Source organism: Nycticebus coucang, chromosome 1 (assembly GCF_027406575.1).
Source record: "Nycticebus coucang isolate mNycCou1 chromosome 1, mNycCou1.pri, whole genome shotgun sequence".
In the NCBI taxonomy this organism is placed as follows: Eukaryota; Metazoa; Chordata; class Mammalia; order Primates; family Lorisidae; genus Nycticebus; species Nycticebus coucang.
In genome coordinates, this window is record NC_069780.1 from 152,560,249 (window position 1) to 152,582,239 (window position 21,991).

Below are 21,991 nucleotides of genomic sequence, written 5' to 3' on the forward strand. Positions count from 1 at the left end.
GCAATCAGCATTTTCACAATAACAGCATTCCTTATGCCAGTTTGATGACTAGTGGGTATTTCCCCTTAAACCTAGGCTGCTACTTTTGAAAAAATTTTTGCTCGCCTGTAGTCCCAGATACTTGGGAGGCTGAGGCAAGAGAATCGCCTAAGCCCAGGAGTTGGAGGTTGCTGTGAGCTGTGTGAGGCCACGGCACTCTACAGAGGGCCATTAAAGTGAGACTCTGTCTCTACCAAAAAAAAAAAAAAAAAAAGAAAAGAAAAAATTTTTGCTATTTTGAAGATACTAGAAAAACATTTCAGTGAGATTTATACTTCAATGAACTTATAGTATTTGCTATCAGACTACTAGTTTTAAAAATTTCTAGTAATTTTTTGAAATGATATCCACATCTACATGAAAATTTTATAAAACTGTCAAGAGAATCACTTCTTTCAGGAAGCCTACCTATGGAGCACAGCTTAAAAATTCCTACTCGACACAGAAAGCATCCTGCTTATTTAACCTTTGTTTTCGCAGGTTTTAGTACAGAGCCTTCACTGCTCATTAAACGCTATTCAAATGCTTACTGACTAAAATAACTTCGTTAAGTCACTTCTTTTTCATATTGGAAAAATAAATTTTCTAGAAAGTCTTATTTCCTATTGAAAGTATCATTCATCTATTAACTATATTCAAAAATGGCCAAAAGTCCTGGCAGCACATTATTTTATACTTAAAAATTTTAACCCTGGCCTGGGTGAATATTTTATGAGGACGACTCCCCAGGCAATTGAAGCAGTATCAAAAATACACTACTGGGACCTGATCAAACTAAAAAGCTTCTGCACAGCCAAGAACATAGTAAGTAAAGCAAGCAGACAGCCCTCAGAATGGGAGAAAATATTTGCAGGTTATACCTCCGATAAAGGTCTAATAACCAGAATCCACAGAGAACTCAAACATATTAACAAGAAAAGAACACGTGACCCCATCTCAGGTTGGGCAAGGGACTTGAAGAGAAACTTCTCTAAAGAAGACTGACGCCAAGATCTACAAACACATGAAAAAAAGCTCATCATCCTTAATCATCAGAGAAATGCAAATCAAAACTACTCTGAGATATCACCTAACCCCAGTAAGAATAGCCCACATAACAAAATCCCAAAACCAGAAATGTTGGCGTGGATGTGGAGGAAAGGGCACACTTCTACCCTGCTGGTGGGAATGCCCACTAATACGTTCCTTCTGGAAGGATGTTTGGAGAATACTTAGAGACCTAAAAATAGACCTGCCATTCGATCCTATAATTCCTTTACTTGGTGTATACCCAGAAGACCAAAAGTCACAATATAACAAAGACATCTGTACCAGAATCTTTATTGCAGCCCAATTCATAATTGCTAAGTCATGGAAGAAGCCCAAGTGCCCATCGACCCACAAATGGACTAGCAAATTGTGGTACATGTATACTATGGAATACTATGCAGCCTTAAAGAAAGATGGAGACTTTACCTCCTTCATGTTTACATGGATGGAGCTGGAACATATTCTTCTTAGCAAAGTGTCTCAGGAATGGAAGAAAAAGTATCCAATGTACTCAGCCCTACTATGAAGCTAAATTATAGCTTTCACATGAAGACTATAACCCAACTATAGCACAAGACTATGGGGAAAGGGCCAAGGAAGGGGAAGGGAGGGGGGAGGTTTTGGTGGAGGGAAGGTAACGTGTGTGGCCACATCTATGGTGCATCTTAGAATGGGTACAGGCGCTTGCACTAATGTACACAGCTATGATTTAACAATAAAAAAAAAAAAAAAAAAGGAAATCATTTGACCAGCCAGGTGTCATGGCTCATGCCTGTAACCCTAGCACTCTGGGAGGCCAAGGCAGGTGGATTCTTTAAGCTCAGAAGTTTGAGCAAGACTGAAACCCCATCTCTACTAAAAATAGAAAAATTAGCTGGGTATGGTGGTGCATGCCTGTAGGCCTAGCTGCGCGGGAGACTGAGGCAAGAGATCGCTTGAGCCCAGAAGTTTAAGGATGCTGTGAGCTAATAACACCACAACACTTTACCCGAGCCAGACTCTATCTCAAAACAATCGGACAAAAAAATCATTTGACCATTTAGGGGAGGGTTTATTTCTGGGCTCATAAACAGTTTTTAAATAAAAATTTGCTCTTGTGTCTTTGTTCAAAATATCTGTTTCAGCCATTGAAAACCTTTTGGCATTTAGTTTTTATTATGAGATTTTGTGACCAGGAATTTTTTTTTTTTTTTTTGAGACAAGAGTTTCACTATGTCACCCTGGGTGGAGTGCTGTGGCATCACAGCTCATAGCAACCTCCAGCTCTTGGGCTTAGGTGATTCTCTTGCCTCAGCCTCCCGAGAAGCTGGGAGTACAGGCGCCCACCACAACGCCCGGCTATTTTTTGTTTGCATTTTGGCTGGGGCCAGGTTTGAACTCGCCACTCCCCCACCTCCCCAAAAATTTTAACCCTTTGACTGCGAGGCATTCAGAAATAAAACGTGCCAATTGAGGCATGCCGTGATCCCAACAACTCTTATTACAGGGTTGTATTACACATAGTGTGATACTGGATGTTCTATGGGTTTCTTACTAATCAAAATAATTCACCCAATTTGGTTTCAGTTTCAATATTTTGTATTTATAAAAAAGTAACATGCAAACAAAATTTAATATGAAATGATAAAGCTTATATCAATTAAAATTTAATAATTTTTATTCATTTTTTTGTGTGCTACAATATAAAACACAGTTTGATATATAATCCAATATTATAATGTATGCATTGATACCACGTTTTGCTTCAGTTTTTATGTTTTGTGCAAATAACACATCTCTGGCAGGTGTTTTACTATATATTCTTGCTGGACTGCTATGAAGATGGAAGATGCCTTTCCATGAGACAGAATGGATTGTTATCAAAAACAACTTTTCCTCCAGAGTTAGTTGTCTTGTCAACAGGTATTTTTCCAGGATTTCTCTAATTAGGTGTATATGAAATTGTATAAATTTTAAATTTTTATTGGTTGGAATTTTATAAAGTCAACGTTATAAATTGATAAATCAAGCATGCAGAAACTTTTTATAACTTTCATGTTTTCTGTATAATATTTTATAGAATTTAAGAGCCTATCAATCTTGTCAACTGCACCCAACAAACAATTACAATCCACTGTAACACTTGGTTTCATTATTGGTCTTCCTGTTTTATAGTTTATTTTTTTCATTTCTAATTCAGCAGAAAGATAGGTTGGCAAAATTCAAACCTCTTTTGTCCATCATTTTTTTTTTCTCTTTTTGGAGACGGGATCTCAAGCTGTCGCCCTGGGTAGAGTGCCATGCTGTCATAGCTCACAGCAACCTCCAACTCCAAGCTATCCTCTTGCCTCAGTTTTTCTATTTTTAGTAGAGAGGGTGTCTCACTTTTGCTCAGGCTGGTCTTAAACTCATGAGCTCAAGCAATCCACCAGCCTTAGCCTCCCAGAGTGCTAGGATTACAGGCACGAGCCACTGCACCTGCCCTGTGTCCATCTATTTTAGTGCTAATAATCAATTTGTAGATCATTATGTTATTTGCCTGTATGTAATTTATTGGCCATGTGGGGCATTCCATACCAAGTTTTCTTAACAGTCACAAATACATTTTTTTATTGTTGTGTAGATGCAAGTAAGTATAATGATGGACTTGTATACCAGTCATCACTGACCAGCATATGACCTTTTTATAGATACAGTTTTAGCAGTGTCATAATAATATTTCCTGATTTGTCAACTTTAGCACAATATTCATTACCATTTATTTTTATATATGACCTGCAATAAACAATAAAATCTTTAACATATCCAGTTTTGCAGTCACACAGAACAAAAAATTTTTACCCCCAATTTACTTCCTCTGAATAATAACAGACTTTTACTGATTACGTACACATTGAAAAGGGTAAAATGACTATGAAGAGGAATCCTGTAGTCTATTTATAATGCTATATATTTTTATTACTGGATCCTTAATTGTTGTTTATTTGGTATCATGAAATGTACAAATTCTTTCAGAAACAACGGTGAAAAATATTGAGAATGAAGTATATGATCCTTATAGACCCTTATATACTACTGTTAAGTTACTGTCAGGTAACTTAACAGTAGTATGTGTCCTCAAGTTTTTGTTTGCAAAATGAACAATACAAATGAATACCTTGTTTTCAATGCCTAAAGGTGTTGTTTACACCAAAGGTATATCTTATTTAAACGCCCACAGGCGTGTTGTTTCCAATCAAAAGGTTAATACAGTCTAGTTATTTTCACTCACAATGAATAAAGCAGAGCATTTAGTATATAATAGTGAAGATTAATGGTACAGTTTTCCTCTTTGAGTTGTCCTTAAGGAAATGAATCTGTTGGTGGATTAAGAGAAAGGACAAACACACATGCAGATCTGCTGCCAGTCTTTTTATGAAAAATAAATGCTACTACTGGTAGTACGTCCATAAAGTTCGCGTGCAATTTACAATGAAACTATTTTAAATTGCACACAAACTTTATGGACACCCTGTATTTATACTTTTTCTGAAAGCAAGCAATATATTTAAAGCATTTTAATTGTTTCTTCATAAACCCCATTTATATTTATATAAAATTTATTTAATGTACAAAATTAACACGTACCTGTATTGATTTTAAAACACTCTGTCTATTGTCCACTGGCCGAAGGTCTTTGGGAATGTAAAGTCTAACACTGCTGATAGCAGACAGGAGATGCACCAAAACCGGGACAACCTATGAATGAAAAGTTACATAATATTATAATTTTTTTTGCAGTTTTGGCTGGGGCCGGGCTTGAATCCGCCACCCCCAGTATATGGGCCGGCGCCCTACTCCTTAAGCCACAGGCATCGCCCCATAATATTATAATTTAAATTGCAGATATTCATATCGTGTTATTTCCTAAACTTGGATCTTTAAAAGGAAGCTGCATTTAACAGTACGTGACAGGTATAAGAAGATAATAACTGTGGACCAGCTCACCACAGTAAAGCTTATCTTCCTAGAGGCTATTATTTAAAAAGTAAAAACTAACACAAACTTTTAGAGGTAAATACCAAGAAAATAAATGATACATAAAAAGAAGAGATCCTGTCAATACAGTAACAATGACAAAAAAGCAAGCCATCATTAGAACACATAGTTTGAACTATCAACTCCTGTTAATCAATGTTCTCCAGAGCTGTGTACAGTGAGAGCCTGTCAAGCTTACGCTCTCACTCTCAAAACGCACACGCAGAAAAAAAAAGTTCAATGTTTATTTCATAGGTAAAAGGAAAAGTCACTTAAGAAAGTAGTCTTGGGTGGTGCCTGTAGCTCAGTGAGTAGGGCGCCAGCCCCATATACCAAGGGTGGTGGGTTCAAACCCGGCCCCAGCCAAACTACAACAAACAATAACCAGGCGTTGTGGCCAGTGCCTATGGTTCCAGCTACTCGGGAGGCTGAGGCAAGAGAATTGCCTAGGCCCAGGAGTTGGAGGTTGCTGTGAGCTGTGATGCCATAGCATTCTACTGAGGGCAACAAAGTGAGACACTGTCTCTAAAAAAAAAAAAAAAAAGAAAGAAAGTAGTCTTGTGGCATCACATACAAAGTCACTGAAGGGAAAAGATGATTATGGAAATTTCCAATCATATCTCATGCAATGGAAGTGTGTTACACAAAATCGCTGCAGTAAGAGCTGAGGTTTATTTTATACATTACCCATAGAACAAATCCCTATGTTCAGGATTCTTATTCAAGACAGTAGTCTACAAAACCTAACAATATATTCTGTTTAAGACACAGTCCTTTCTATTACTCTATGCCTCTGTCATTCAGCCATAAAGAAGAGAACATATGAGGCTTGTTCTGAAAAGGATGTTTCATGCTATGTACCTGTAGCTTCCTTTGCTGAGAATGTAATTCGAATGTTTGAAAAAGTTCTTACGTTCCTACAAGTTTGTATAGATCTCACTACTTCTTTTACAAAAGCTTCTTTATAAATTAACCTCCCTAGGTAGTTCTGAAGGACAAAATGCTCCCCATTAAGCTGGAATCTCCATGAAGTCGTAGACATATAAAAATCATGGTAACCCTTCTTCCCCAATTTCTTTAGCAGTGCAGACTGAAATAAATGGAATAAAAAAATGCTACAGGAATAGAGGAAAGCCCCTTGGTTTGCCCTGGATTCAGTGAAGGCTTCCTTAGAGAGGTTGTTTATTAAACTGAATCAAATCATAATTATTAAGGATGGCAAAGCTTCTCCGTATCATTAAGTACAACACACATAGCAACTAGCCTTAATAAAACTTCAGCCAAGCCCAGAGCAGAACAGACAGCAAATAGGTTTCAACTAAAATGCTTAACTTCAATGAATTAGTCATAGCTATCTGTATAATTTTCTTGGAAGAGTAAGCTTTCAGTGTGAGAAGGTTACTATGATTCATTAAGTAGGTCTGCCAAGAGAAAGGGAGAATATTGGGATATGTGCCACACATTTGCTATTCTAAGTTGCAATAATTCCTGAAGTCCCTGTAGATACAATGAATATGTACCAAATTGTAGGAGTTTTAGACTCTTTTTAGGCAGTCAATCAATAAAATAAATGTAAGGGGGAAAAATCATACAAGTTTCACCTGGTGGTAGAATCATGGAGGTGAATGCATTAGAAGACTGAAAACCAGGGACCAAAGGCTAGACGTATTCGGAATTATAAATAAACTTAAAACAATGTTTTATCAATGAACTGTCCTTTTAAATCTTGCCAAATCGGAAACCCATAATCACTTATTGGTCCAAAGAAGCTGTCTATAATGCTGCAATGGCAGATTTTACTTTCTATAAACCAATCTTCCAATAACAAATATCATTAAAATGAAATGTCCTCAAATACCTAACCAATATGCCACATATTTAAAGCAATCTTTAAAAGTAACAGAATTTCACTATTAGACTTTAAACAGATATTTGGAGTCTCTACATTAAGATTTTACCAACAATTGTTTTTTTTTTTTTTGTAGAGACAGAGTCTCACTTTATGGCCCTCGGTAGAGTGCCGTGGTCTCACACAGCTCACAGCAACCTCCAACTCCTGGGCTTAGGCGATTCTCTTGCCTCAGCCTCCCGAGTAGCTGGGACTACAGGCGCCCGCCACAACGCCCGGCCATTTTTTGGTTGCAGATTGGCCGGGGCCGGGTTTGAACCCATCACCCTCGGTATATGGGGCCGGCGCCTTACCGACTGAGCCACAGGCGCCGCCCCCAACAATTGTTTTTATTTATACTAATATAAAAATAAAAGAACATTCAAGAAATATGAGCATCTCATATTTGATGGGAATGAGGTTTGTTCTAAAAAGCAAGTCAAATGTTCTACACTTCATTAAATGAGTATGTGAATTAAATAATGTTAACTAAGGAAACTAAGGTAGGAATTTTTCGTTACCAAAACAATGCTTAAATCATTACAGATGCTCCTTGAATTATGAGGTTACGTCCTGATGAACTCACTCTAAGTTGAAGATATTGTGAAGTCAAAAATGCATTTAATACAGGAGAATCTAACCCACCACAGGTTAACATCTATAACCTGCATAACTTAGCCTAGCCTACCTTAAACATGCTCAAAACACTTACACTAACCTACAGCTGCCGAAAATCACCTAACAAAAGCCTATTTTATAATAAGTGTCAAATATCTCATATAATTTATTAATGTTCCATTGAACACATACTACTTTCACACAATCAGAAAGTAAAAAATAAATCCTATGTCAGTGACTGCCTGTGTTTCCATGAGAATGGAAAATAAATAGCATAGATGGAGTCAAACTGTAAAATTAGTCAATCACAAACAGTAATAATGAAAAATCTTTATATCCCTGGTAAAATCTAGGGGCATATGAAAGTTAAATTATTCTCTTTGTCTTTATTTACCTTGTCATAATTTGATAAAATAAAAACCTGAAATCTCATTAACCATCCCACTGATATTTTTGATGATTTTAATAATTTACCTTTAGAAGTTTTAAAGACTTCTTTAGAAATCATGATAGAATGTTCGGTATAATCACATTCAGAAACTCGAGTCATTAAAAATAATTCAAGAAGATGAGAAAGTAAAGCACAAACCTGCATCTCCCCTTTCTCATCAGGTTTAGCCGGTTTTGCAGCCTCAGTAGCTGAATTTTTCAAGCTCTCTTTGCTGCAGCGCAGAAGCACTTCTACTACATACAATGGGTCCAGCTCACCAGAATTAGGCTAAAAAAACCAAACAGGATAAAAGAAGTTCATTAACTCTTAAACACTGGTCCAGAAATTTTGAGTTCCATGTGTACAGGGACTATTTCATCAGGGCTTAGCATTATGACTGGCACACACTGAGCAGAAAATGTTGATTTTATGAAATTATAGCTGTCTCTCTGCATTCTTCAATATGTTCTGCTGGATGAGAAAATACAAAAATAACTTCATATTTATAAATTCTAATTTAGTACAGAAAAAAGGAAAAAAAAAATTGAGCACTTCCAAACTCCTTATGCCAGAGGGAAAGCTAAGCCAGGAGGCTGAGTGAAGCACCAGAGGAATAGCTGTTACTTCACAACTTTGTGTCAAAGTATTATACATTTGCCAGACCCCTAGGGAAAGACAAAAGCCCTCAGGCATCTAGAGATGACTACCCGCCCCAAATCATCCAAGAGCAAATTCTTTGCTGATGTCTAAATCTTTCACAATTATGTAGGTTGTGAACATGCCAACTGTAAACTGTCATGGAATTTAACTCCTAAATTTCAAGTCTGTTACTTTAAACAGTGATAATGTGATTCCATTCATATAACGTCAATTACAAATTTATCTTTCTTGGTGAAGAACAAAGACAAGATCAACCATTCCTCCACCTACCCAGAGCCATTTGCATAACCAGTTCTTCCTTAACTCCCTTTTTCCTTCAAACTGTTCACCTTATATATAATAAAAAATGTAGATTTAATGGGCACTAACTAAAGTCCCACAAAAATGTAACCATTTGCTTTATTGCCAACTGTCTCTCTTCCTACATGCCTTTCTCTCTTTAAGGAAGTATGTAAATACTAACCCTCCTGAAAATCTCTTTGGAAAAAAAATCCACAGATGCCCCTGTGACTCCTGTGGACACGCTCTCAAGTTCTGTCTGAATAAACCTAGATTAATTGAGGCTTTTGCCTCACTCATTCTGCTGGTATGATCACTGTCAACTGTGACAGAGAATGACACTTTTAAGTTTCTAATAGTTTTTAATTTTATTTAATACTATTTCAGAATTAGAAAAACCAGAAGGAAAAGAAATGATCAGTATCATAAAATTAATTTGTATCTTCCAAACACACTAATTAAAGAACATGAGAAACAGATTGATTTTTATTCCTTATTGCATTGGCATTTCTATAATGTATGATATTTTATTTTATAAATATTTTATTTATTTTCTATTCTGTATGATATTTTAAAGTTTTTTAGTCTTTTACATTCTCTAGTAAAACTATGATTCTCAAGATCTAAGGACTAATCACATCTTCTGCACTATGACCACCGATATTTGAGAATAGTGCCTTTCAAATAGTAACAGAAGACTTTTTACTCACTAAAGAATTCCTCCTTATTTTTTAATAAAATATTGAAACAATACATTTTGCATAAAATAGATAAAAGTTTCTTTGACTGAAGGGGAAACACAGCAAAGACCAGATTGCTTGACCTCCACCTAGGACAGTCACTATTAAAAGATGAAAATTTGTCAATAAATGATAAGTAATCCATCTGTAAAATCTATTCTGCAATAAACTACCAATTCTTTAACAAGAATAAAATGTATTTCCAAAAACACGATCACAACTATTTTAAATCACGGAGTCCAAATTTCCTCAAAGAAAATGTAAGCTCCATTTTTCCAGTCCAAAAGGAAAACAAGCTTTTTCTCAGCATACATTTGTTCAAAACATGGTTATTTTAAAAGAAATTTCAAAACATTCTTCAATTTAAACACAAAGCAAAGATAGTATTTTTTTCGCAAAGATAATATTTTTGACTAGATAATCTCCATCTGCAAAGATTTATGTATATACATAACTCACTCATGAAATTAGTTTTATAAACAAAGAGCTAAACCAATAATTATGACCAACTGCCAGCACTTCCTAAGAAGCCAATCATTAGAAGAAAACTCAGTAGTTGTCTTAGCTTTTCAGAAGGGTAAAAATTCTGAGTAAGAAACATTGTACAATTTGATGAAGGAGTTAACTCTAAAGTACTAGGGAATATGTGAGTATCTGGACAGAAATAATCTAAAGCTTATGCAATCTAGAATGAATCTAGGCTCGGCACCTGTGGCTCAAGCGGCTAAGGCGCCAGCCACATACACCTGAGCTGGCCGGTTCAAATCTAGCCCAGGCCAGCCAAACAACGACAGCTGCAACCAAAAAATAGCTGGGCCTTGTGGCAGGCACCTGTAGTCCCAGCTACTTGGGAGGTGGAGGGCAGGAGAATCGCTTTAACCCAGGAGTTTGAGGTTGCTATGAGCTGTGATGCCACAACACTCTATCCAGAGTGACAGCTTGAGGCTCTGTCTAAAAAAAAAAACAAAACAACAAAAAAAAAGAATGAATCTAGATACTCTAGAACCCTGTTGTTGGGTTTGGTTCCAGTTACATAGATATTATTTATAAATTTAATATTCTCCATCTGTAAGATACAATACACACAAAAATGATTAGGACTCAAGCATATCATAATCATCTGTCTTTGCAGAGCTTCCAAAATCACTTACAGCAAAGTTAGGGAAATAGCCCCAAACATTATATGCAAAACATCAGAAAGCATTCTGAATTGTAGCATTAAATAAAAATTTGCTGTCAAAAATATTTTCTAGGATGATAAAATATTTGAGTTAACTTATTCTGGTTCTGAAGTGGGATCAATAACATCACCTTTCACATAAGAGAAAAGTTATTAGTTTTTCAATGATTTGTCTTACCTTATTATTATTTACATTTTTGTTAAAATGTCCTTTTTTTTGAGGCAGAGTTTTGCTTAATCACCCCACTTATAGTACAGTAACATTGTCATAGCTCACAGCAACCACAAACTCCTGGGGCTCAAGTGATCCTCCTGCCTCAGCCTCCTGAGTAGTTGGGACTACAAGCAATGTGCCAATGCACCTGGCTAATTATTTCTAGGGGTGGGGGTGTCTTGCTCCTGCTTGGGTTGTATGGCATTCCTACTTGTGACCTCAAGTAATCCTCCCAGAGTGCTACGATTATAGGGATGAGACACTGCCTGATCCTAATTTTTACTTCTTAATCACATAATTGAACTTGCTTTTTCCTAACATCTTTTTCACTCCTTTTAAAATGTGGCGATTTCTTGAATAGATTGAAATTACCAAATTAAGGGCAGCACCTGTGGCTCAGTCGGTAAGGCGCCAGCCCCATATACCGAGGGTGGTGGGTTCAAACCCGACCCAGGCCAAACTGCAACCAAAAAAATAGCTGGGCGTTGTGGCGGGCGCCTGTAGTCCCAGCTACTCGGGAGGCTGAGGCAAGAGAATCGCTTAAGCCCAGGAGTTGGAGGTTGCTGTGAGCTGTGTGAGGCCACGGCACTCTACTGAGGGCCATAGAGTGAGACTCTGTCTCTACAAAAAAAAAAAAAAAAAAAGAAATTACCAAATTAAAACAAAATTTAAAAAATCTCAAACTTGTAGAAAGGAAGCAAACAATATAAAACAAATATTCACAACTACATTTTATTTCTTTAAAATGCCTCAAACTGGCTGGGCGCAATGGTTCATTCCTGCTGGGAGGCCAAGGCAGGTGGACTGCCTGAGCTCACAGGTTCGAGACCAGCCTGAGCCAGATCCAGAGCGAGACCTCATCTCTAAAAACAGCCTGCCTGTGTCGGGCACCTATAGTCCCAGCTACTTGGGAGGCTGAGACAAGAGAATTGCTTGAGCCCAAGAGTTTGAGGTTGCTGTGAGCTATGACACCATGGCATTCTACCAAGGGTGACAAAGTAACTCTGTCTCAAAAATAAATAAAAAAAAATGAATGCCTCAAACTATTTTTTTCACTGGTGTGTCTTCTCCCTCTACTTTTGGCAACTCTATTGGCCACAAAAATCTTTGGATTAGTATTCTTATCTAGATTCCACAATTAATAAAAATGTACTTCACATTTTAGCGAACAAATAAATAAAGTAGCTCAATGGAAAAATTAGTTTCATTATCGATTTAAAAAAAAAAAAAAGAATGTGTTCCTCTCTAGGCCTCATTCCATCCTTGCCTCAAAGAACTCTCATCAACTGGTGCTACTTTAATATGTGAATTAAGGATCCAAAATGTCTTCTCTGTATCTGTGCATAAATGTAATTATACTAGCTATAATTTTTCTATCCTAAAAATGTAAAATCTAAGATTTACTACTGGACCGTGACAGTATACGGAACTCTGTAAGCCTGTCCCCCAGCAAAACCGGACAAAGTTTATGAAACACCAACCATTTAAATTTCTGGAAATGATCCTAAGGGAATATATCACATGAATAAACATCTAGTTAAAAAAATTTACTGAAATTCTGTGAGAGCAGCAAGAGTCTGTGATATATGAACCAACAATGCTCCCTCCCTCACTCCTCCCAGCTCAGTGAGACGAAAACTCCATACTGGTGAAGCTAAAAATACAGGAGGCTAATTCCCAGCAGTTCTCAGTTAGAGGTTAGCTTTCCAGGAGGGGCAAGATGTCAACACTCTCACACTGTTCCCATCTACCTACCTACCATTAAGCCAAAGCTGGCAGTAACCATAGGGTTAAACAGACTTAAAAGCAGCCATTATACATCTACGCAGAAGGAAAAAAATCCTTTTATCATAAGGACACTTGTACTAGACTGTTTATTGCAGCTCAATTTACAATCGCCAAAATGTGGAAACTGCCTAAATGCCCACCAACCCAGGAATGGATTAACAAGCTGTGGTATATATATACACCATGGAATACTATTCAGCCATTAAAAAAAATGGAGACTTTACATCCTTCGTATTAACCTGGATGGAAGTGGAAGACATTATTCTTAGTAAAGCATCACAAGAATGGAGAAGCATGAATCCTACGTACTCAATTTTGATATGAGGACAATTAATGACAATTAAGGTTACGGGGGGGGGGAAGCAGAAAGAGGGACGGAGGGAGGGGGGTGGGGCCTTGGTGTGTGTCACACTTTATGGGGGCAAGACATGACTGCAAGAGGGACTTTACCTAACAATTGCAATCAGTGTAACCTGGCTTATTGTACCCTCAATGAATCCCCAACAATAAAAAAAAAAAGTAGCCATTATAAATATGTTAAAAGCACTAAAGGAAATCATAATTAAAGAAGTAGAAAATAAGTATAGTAATAAGGTAGCATCAAACAGAAAATACCAATAAAGAGGGAAAGTATAAAAGGAAATTTTGAGTTCAAAAGTATATTAACTGAAATGAAAAAAAAAATCACTAGAAGGGTCCAACTGGAGATCTGAACTGGCAGACAAAAAGATTAGCAAATTTGAAGATATGCTAATACAAATCCAAAGAACTGAGAAAGAATGAAGAAAAAATGAACCAAGACTCAGAAAAATGTACGACTTCAATAAGCCTAACATATACATAATAAGAATTCCAGAAGTGGGGGTGCCTGTGGCTTACTTATTGAGTAGGGCACCTGCCCCATTTACCAAGGATGGCAGTAACCTGGCCCCAGTCGAACTGCAACAAATTACTCCAAAAATTAATTCCTTATGGCAGAGATTATTACTCCTTCTCTTGAGGTGATACTATTTCTACTTAGACCAATTTCATGAGTCTGAAAAGACACTTTACTAAAAATTTATGTACAATTCTAATTTAAGAATTCTACCTTAACATTAGATTTTTTGGAGAAATTGACCACTACTCCCCAGCCAAAGTCATCTCCTTCATTCTTGACCTGAAAAAATAATAAAACAAGTAAACAATATTTGTATCTAAAAGTAATTTTAGTCTTCCACATTCACATAAGCTAATAAAACTTTTTGAATTTAAAGCTGCCATATTTTTAAATAGTATTTCATAACTGGAAACATTTTATAAATTAATCCAAAAACTACCTACTTCATCTTACATTCTATAAAATGAAAACCAACGGTGATTAAAAGGATATCACATGAGCTCCTATAATCAGTGTCATGTGAAACAGGTAAAACAATTAATATAAATCAATTATTGTAGCACAAAGCATCTTACCAAATTAAGAAAAATCAGAATCTTTATCCAAAATATTTTAAAATAGTGAAATATTTGTTTTTATGAAGAAACAGTGACATACCTTCACCAAACGACCTGGTTGTAGAAACGGCAAGCAGTATTTTGGTTTGTGAATATATTCTTCAATTTCTTTACCCAGTTTGGCAAGCTGCTGTCTAATCTTATAATAGATGACTACACTTTCTTCATTGGGAATTACTATTTTATTATACTGTTCTTCTGAGTTCTTTACCTCTGTAAATAAAACGTGCAAAATATATAGACCTTTCATAAATTATACTCTAAATCAATCTAATGGCTGCATGTGTGGGTATAATTACCCTACTATGCATACCCTAACACTGTCAAGGAAGAATAGTTTAAAGTTGAATTCTTCTTAAGTATTAAACTAGCTTGCAACCTTATACCCATTTCAATGACAACATCTGAAATTTCTATAAGATAAAACTAATGAAATTTCCTTCCTTAGTACTAATCTGATTTTAACCCTTTCTTAATTCAAACCCAAAATGAAAATGTACTTGAATCTTGTTGATCTTGTTTTTTATTTTATTTTATTGTTTTTTTTTGTAGAGACAGAGTCTCACTTTATGGCCCTCGGTAGAGTGCCGTGGCCTCACACAGCTTACAGCAACCTTCATCTCCTGGGCTTAAGCGATTCTCTTGCCTCAGCCTCCCAAGTAGCTGGGACTACAGGCACCCGCCACAACGCCCGGCTATTTTTTGGTTGCAGTTCGGCCAGGGCCGGGTTTGAACCCGCCACCCTCGGCATAGGGGGCCGGCGCCCTACCGACTGAGCCACAGGCGCTGCCCTTTATTTTTATATAATTTTTGGCAGGGGGAGGAAACATTTATAGTTATTTTAAAAATACAATTCTGAGACTAAAATCATACCTTACCCTGGATGTGGTGGCTCACGCCTGTAATACTAGCAATATGGGAGGCTGAGTCAGGTGGATTGCTTGAATTCAGGAGTTCAAAACCAGCCTGAGCAAGAATGAGACCATGTCTCTATTAAAAATAGAAAAACTAGCCAGGTGTTATGGTGGGCACCTACAGCCCCAGCTACTTAGGAAGTTGAGGCAAGAGGATCACTTGAGCCCAAGACTTTGAGGTTGCTGTGAGCTATGATGTCACCATACTCTACCCAGGGCAACAGATTAAGATTCTGTCTCAAAAAAAAAGAAATACTGGTAAAATCATACTTTCCTACTTTGTTAAGACCATAGTTTATCAGCTCCACACAAATGGCTTGAGTACTTTTACAAGAAAGTAATAAAATGTAATGTGATCTGAAATTATGTATGTGCCACTAATTATATATGGTTTCATTTTAAAAATTCAATAACTTTGGGGCGGCACCTGTGGCTCAGTGAGTAGGGCGCTGGCCCCATATACGGAAGGTGGTGGGTTCAACCTGGCCCCAGCCAAATTGCAACAAAAAAATAGACTGGCGTTGTGGTGAGCACCTGTAGTCACAGCTACTCCAGAGGCTGAGGCAAAAGAATCGCCTAAGCCCAAGAGCTAGAGGTTGCTGTGAGCTGTGACACTACAGCACTCTACTGAGGGCGACAAAGTGAGACTCTGTCTCTGGAAAAAAAAAGAAAATTCAATAACTTTGCTTATAGAAATTTAGTACAGGTGAGTCTTAAAACCAGTTCAATTTTGCTCATCTTTGATTTTTTTTTCAGATAGGAATTACTACATCTATTCTCACAACTTTATTAAAAAGGGATGACCCATGCTTTAATAATAAAAACTAAACTGACGGGTAGCAGAAGTCCAAGATTCTAAAATTCAGTACTGCCATCCATCAAATGTATAATGGTAAGATACTTCTCTAAATACCTCCCTTTAAAAAAATCTGTAAAATGATGGTAAAGCTCCATCTGGCTCTATGGTTTGTAATGAGAAGCTTTTCTTAACTATGACCTAAGGTATTAAGAGGAAATATCTCTCATCCAGGCAAGGGTTACAAAAAAGTCATTCAACTCAGTTGGTTCTTCTAAGCCTTTTTCATTCGTCTACAGCACATCATTACACTTCATTTAATTTTGGCTACACAGAAAAATGTGTGGAATTTTCCTACATACTCATGATAGAAAACAATCTTAAACTTGCCTATATTGTTATTAAATCATGGTACATTTATAAAACAGAAATACTTGTCAGTCATTAAAAATCATACACTCAAGGGATACTTGAAATTAAATTTTTTAAAGCCAGAATCAATGAACTGGTGAATGTTAAGTATTTGACATTAAGGGTAGGCACAGGGTAAATATTTAACAAATGATACCAATTATTACTGTAATAAGTACCATTGTGTAATAAATACCATTATTACACAAACTCTACATGTGATTTTGCCTTAAAAAACCAAAAACACATGTTTTTATAAGATTTATCCAAACCAGTAATTTAAATCCTTGCCTCTATTTTATTATTTAATCAGAATCAGCGCTTATGATGATCAGCCACAATGCTCTCGAAAACAAGGATCAAAGCACAGTTCTATCTCCTGAATACAGAACACTTCCTTTTTGGACTGTAATAAGGATTATCTTAATATTGGGAATTGAATATCCAAAAAAAAAAATCTGAACTCAGGCTCGACCAGAGTTCGTACTCAGCCTGGGCCAGCTGAACAACATAACAAGTGCAACAAAAAAATAGCCAGGTGTTGTGGTGGGTGCCTGTAGTCTCAGCTATTTGGGAGGCTAAGGCAAGAAAATCGCTTAAGCCCAAGAGTTAGAGGTTGCTGTGAGCTGTGACACCACAGCTCTCTACTGAGGGCAACATAGTGAGACTCTATCTCAAAAACAAACAAAAAATCTGAACTCAAATTCAAGTTAAAGCATAATATTTCCTTAATCATTCATAAGCTTATGCTGCGGCATCCTATCATAATGAAAAATGGTAAAAGGGCAACATGAGACTAATATGTATACATAAGTTTCTTACAGGTCAAATTTTAATACACTAGGCTTCTGTTGTATCATTATTCAGGGACATGAGTTCTATGACATATGTGTCTAAAAAATCAAATTACACTAAGTTTGAGTCAGGTATAGAAAATGGTCCTGCCAGGCTTATCTTACCTTCTTCACTTTGAAATGCCTCAGTTACAATGACTGGACTACAATTGTACAGTCCTTTTTGTAAGGACTAAAATTTGGATTAGAATAAAAAAAAAAAAAAGCCAAAGCAGGCAATAATGCAGTCATTTTGCTATTAATCTTCTAGTTAACCTAAGTTCTGTTACGGTAATTTTATACTTACTCTCTACAACTCCTGGAATTGCTCTATAATGCTGAAACTGGTAGAAGGATTTTTCCAACATGTACTCAGGATTAATTTCTTCTACACGCAGTAAGTTCAAAACCATATTATAAGTCAAATGGAAAGCACTATTTAGAGGGTCAGCTGAGCCCTAAGAGGAAAAAAATGTCAATTTTGTAGGTTTTTGAAATAGATTTACACAAATATTTTTAACCTGCTATAATACTTAATAATTTAGTCTATGTTTAGAAATACTATAGAAATGTGTTAGTTCTTTCCCTCAGTTGATCGATACAAAATGAGAAAAAGTTGATCTTTGGGAAAGTGAAGGGTAAAAAGATCACTAGAACAGATAATTATAACACTGTTTACAGAATATGTTTAGTTGTCTTACAGGCACAAGACAGAGGATTGCTCTTCCTAGCCATCACCTCCCCCTCACTCACACCCCCATGGGATCAATAAGTTGTAAAGGAAAGTAATGTGTCACTTCCTAGCCAAGTATTTAATTGCTGGTACGAAAAACTAACTTCTTCCCTTCTGGCACAGTGACTGACAATGTTCAAGGAGGTGGTGCCTCCATCAGACTGGATCCCTAAACAATAATGATGAGCCAAACCTCTTTAAACCCACAATGAACACAGTAAAGAAATAACCTTCAAATTATTGAAATTTAGGTTTGTAGTGCAGCATAATCTAACCTGTATAGGGTACACAAAATTTATTTCAGAATGATACTCAGAGTATCCTGAAATTCTCAGCTTCCTGGGATGACATAAAACTGCTATTGTATTCCTCTCCAACTTACATAACATTCTTTGTCTACACTTTAATGATTTCTCTTAAAATATTTAAAAAAATTTTAATTATGGCTCGGTGCCTGTGGCTCAAAGGCACCAGCCACATACACCTGAGTTGGCAGGTTCCAATCCAGCCCGGGCCCGCTAAACAACAATGACAACTGCAACCAAAAAAAAAAAATAGCTAGGCATTGTGGTCCCAGCTACTTGGGAGTCTGAGGCAAGAGAACTGCTTAAGCCCAGGAATTGGAGGTTGCTGTGAGCAGTTATGCCACAGCACTCTACCTAGGGCGACAGCTTGAGGCTCCATCTCAATAAAAAAAAAAAATTTTTTTTAATTATTATGGATACATAATAGTTGTGCATCTTTACAGGGTACCTGAGATATTTTGATACAGGCATACAATGTGAATTAATCAAATCAGAGTAACTGGGGTATCCATTACTTCAGGTATTAATCATTTCTTTGTGTTAGGAACATTCTCAATTCTACTCTTATTTTAAAACAGTTATTTATAGTCACTTTGTTGTGCTAGCAAATATTACTCACTCTATGCATCTAACTGTATTTTTCCATTAACCATTCCCACTTTATCCACCCTCCCATTCATCACTACCTTTCCCAGCCTCTAATAACCATCATTCTTACTATCTCCATGACATCCATTGTTTCTAATATTTAGCTCCCACATAAGAATGAGAATATGTGAGATTTGTCTTTCTGTGCTTGGCTTATTTCACTTAAAATAAGGTTCTCCCGTTCCATCACATTGTTTCAAATGGCAGGATTTCACTATTTTTGTGGCTATGTAATATTTCACTGTGTTTATGTACCACAATTTCTTTATCCTTTTGTTTGTTTGTTTTGAGACACTATGTCGCCCTCAGTAGAGCGCTGTCATGTCACAGCTCACAGCAACCTTAAACTTTTGGGCTTAAGTGATGTCACAGCTCACAGCAACCTTAAACTTTTGGGCTTAAGTGATGTCACAGTGCACAACAACCTTTAACTCTTAGGCTTAAGTGATTCTCTTGCCTCAAGTAACTGGGACTACAGGCACCTGCCCCAACACCTGGCTATTTTTTGTTGCAGCTGTCGTTGTTTAGCTGTCCCGGACTGAGTTCGAACCTGCCAGCCTCGGTGCTACGGGTGCCAAGCCTATCCATTCGTTTGTTGACAGACACTTAGCGTGATTCCACATCTTGGCTATTGTGAAAAGTGCTGCAATATATATGGGAGAGCATCTTTTCAATCTGCTGAATTCCCATACACTTTAACGATTTCTTTTTGTCCTCCTACCTGTGGCTGTTACCAAAAAAAGGGCTTGGGTAATGATTAGACTATATAATCTATTTTACTGTAAAATACAATAAATTCTATTGTAGAATAATGTGACCTAAATTCACAACATGGTTTATATCCAAAATACTTCCAAGACATCTAAACTTTTTTTTTTTTTTTGTAGAGACAGAGTGTCACTTTATGGCCCTTGGTAGAGTGCCGTGGCATCACACAGCTCACAGCAACCTCCAGCTCCTTGGCTTAAGTGATTCTCTTGCCTCAGCCTCCCAAATAGCTGGGACTACAGGCACCCACCACAGCACCCGGCTATTTTTTTGTTGCAGTTTGGCTGGGGCTGGATTTGAACCCACCACCCTCGGCATATGGGGCCGGCGCCCTACTCACTGAGCCACAGGCGCCGCCCCGACATCTAAACTTTTCTTTCAATTAAAATACTTCGTAAGTATGAAAATGATTACACGGAAGGACCAAATTCTTGGAAGACACATACAGAAATATTTGTAAGTGAAGCATCACTATAAGTGTGTGTGCCACATACTTCTAAATGGCATAGCAAAATACACAAATATTCTCAAAGTACTCAGGGTCTCTTAAATTGAGGTCCACAGGCCAATCATATGGAATTCAGAATTTTAAATGTATACAGGCATGCTTTTATGACAAGAAAGGAGAGAACTTTCACCGGAGTCTCAAAGAAGGGTATTTCTTAACTCTCAAAAAGTCAAGAGCCACCCATTCTAGGGGGACTGTTAATTAAGTCTCTAAAACCTGATTTTTATCCACTTTCCTTAAAAATAGGGCCAAGAGGAGGGATAAGCAAGCACGAAAGCCAGATTCTTAGAGAAGATAGAAATTAAAGACAACTTCAGCTAGTTTATAATTTTGCAAACAGAATGTTCTGCTCGCAGACTTTCCTGTTATTCTTCTCTATTATTACCTCCACTAAGAAATATGGAACTTCAATATAGCTAATTATTTCCAACCCTAAGCTCTGCCCAACTGAACTACAAATACCCATCTGACTTCTCAGTCACTTAAAACTCAACATGGCACTTTGAACTGTATACAAGTGTGTCAAGGTGTCAACTTAGACAGATGGTGTCAATTTAACCCTGATATAGTGGTGTAATTATTAAGGAATTAAGGACCTGCTTACACCCTTAAAATATTCTCATTTGGATGATGATAATATGGTTATACTGTCCATGATGAAATTTCCTTCTTCCTCTTTTCATTCTTGACCAACTTTCTGTTCCACAAAGACTAATGGTTAATGAGCTCTCAATTTATAAGTTCCAATTAAGGAGTTCGATGTTTCTTTCTCCTGTTTTATTCCTTCCTTTTAATTAATTATTGCAAATTAATAACAATAATTATTGTAATTGTGTATGGGAAATGTAAATATTCCTTGTTACTGTTACTAAATAAATTGCCTCCAAATTCTTTTTTTTTAATTTTTAATTTTGAAGAGATAGGATAGGGTCTCTGTCACCCAGACTGGAGTATAATGGTGTGCTCATAGCTCACTGCAGTCTCCAGCTCCTGGGCTCAAGAGATCCTCTTGTCTCTAGCTAGGACTAGGTACGTGACACCATACCTGGCTAATTTATTTTTCTTTTTCTTATAGAGACAAGCAGGTCTCTAAATCCTGAGCCAAAGCAATCCTCTCACCTCAGCCTCCCAAAATGCTAGGATTACAGGTATGAGCAACTATACTTGGTCAAATTTTTAACAATAGGAAAACTGAGAAAAATCATAGAGGAAAAATACTATATAGCAGTTAATCTCAATGAAAGAACTGCTTCTAGAAATGCAGATACACAAACATGTACATCCTTTCACTCAAACTATATAACATTCAAAGTGAAATGTTCCACTTCATTTTCACTAGGACAGCTGAAAATCAAAACAATACTGAATAAGTGTTCGGTATAATTCAGAGAAATTAGAACCCTCATATGCTGCTGGTGGGAGTGCAAAATGGCACAGCTGCTAAGGAAAACAGTGTGGCAGTTTTTCAAAAGGTTAAACATAGAATTAATGTGACCCAGCTATTCCACTCCTGGGTACATAACCAAGAGGAAAAGAAAACACATATTCATGCAAAAATTCATTCACAAATGTTCACAGTGGCATTATTCATAATAGTCAGAAAGTGAAAACAATCCAAATGTCCTTTCACTGATTTCACTGATGACTGAATGAAATGTGGCATACCCATACAACGGAATATTATGATCAATAAAAAGGCACAAATTATTGACACGTC

The 21,991-nt window shown here is 36.8% G+C and overlaps 1 protein-coding gene across 3 annotated transcripts in view; it reads right to left on the reverse strand.

The window, feature by feature from the left end:
- Positions 1-21,991, reverse strand: part of MTREX (Mtr4 exosome RNA helicase) — an 87,737-nt gene that overhangs the window by 26,259 nt on the left and 39,487 nt on the right. For 2 of the 3 annotated variants that reach the window (XM_053590540.1, XM_053590521.1), the window contains 5 exons: positions 17,620-17,770; positions 14,399-14,571; positions 13,952-14,020; positions 8,160-8,288; positions 4,675-4,785 (listed from right to left, as the gene is read on the reverse strand). In XM_053590540.1, coding sequence (XP_053446515.1) covers positions 4,675-4,785; positions 8,160-8,288; positions 13,952-14,020; positions 14,399-14,571; positions 17,620-17,770 — 633 coding nt within the window. The remainder of the gene's footprint in view (positions 1-4,674; positions 4,786-8,159; positions 8,289-13,951; positions 14,021-14,398; positions 14,572-17,619; positions 17,771-21,991) is intronic. The other variant, XM_053590531.1, reaches the window with a different exon arrangement.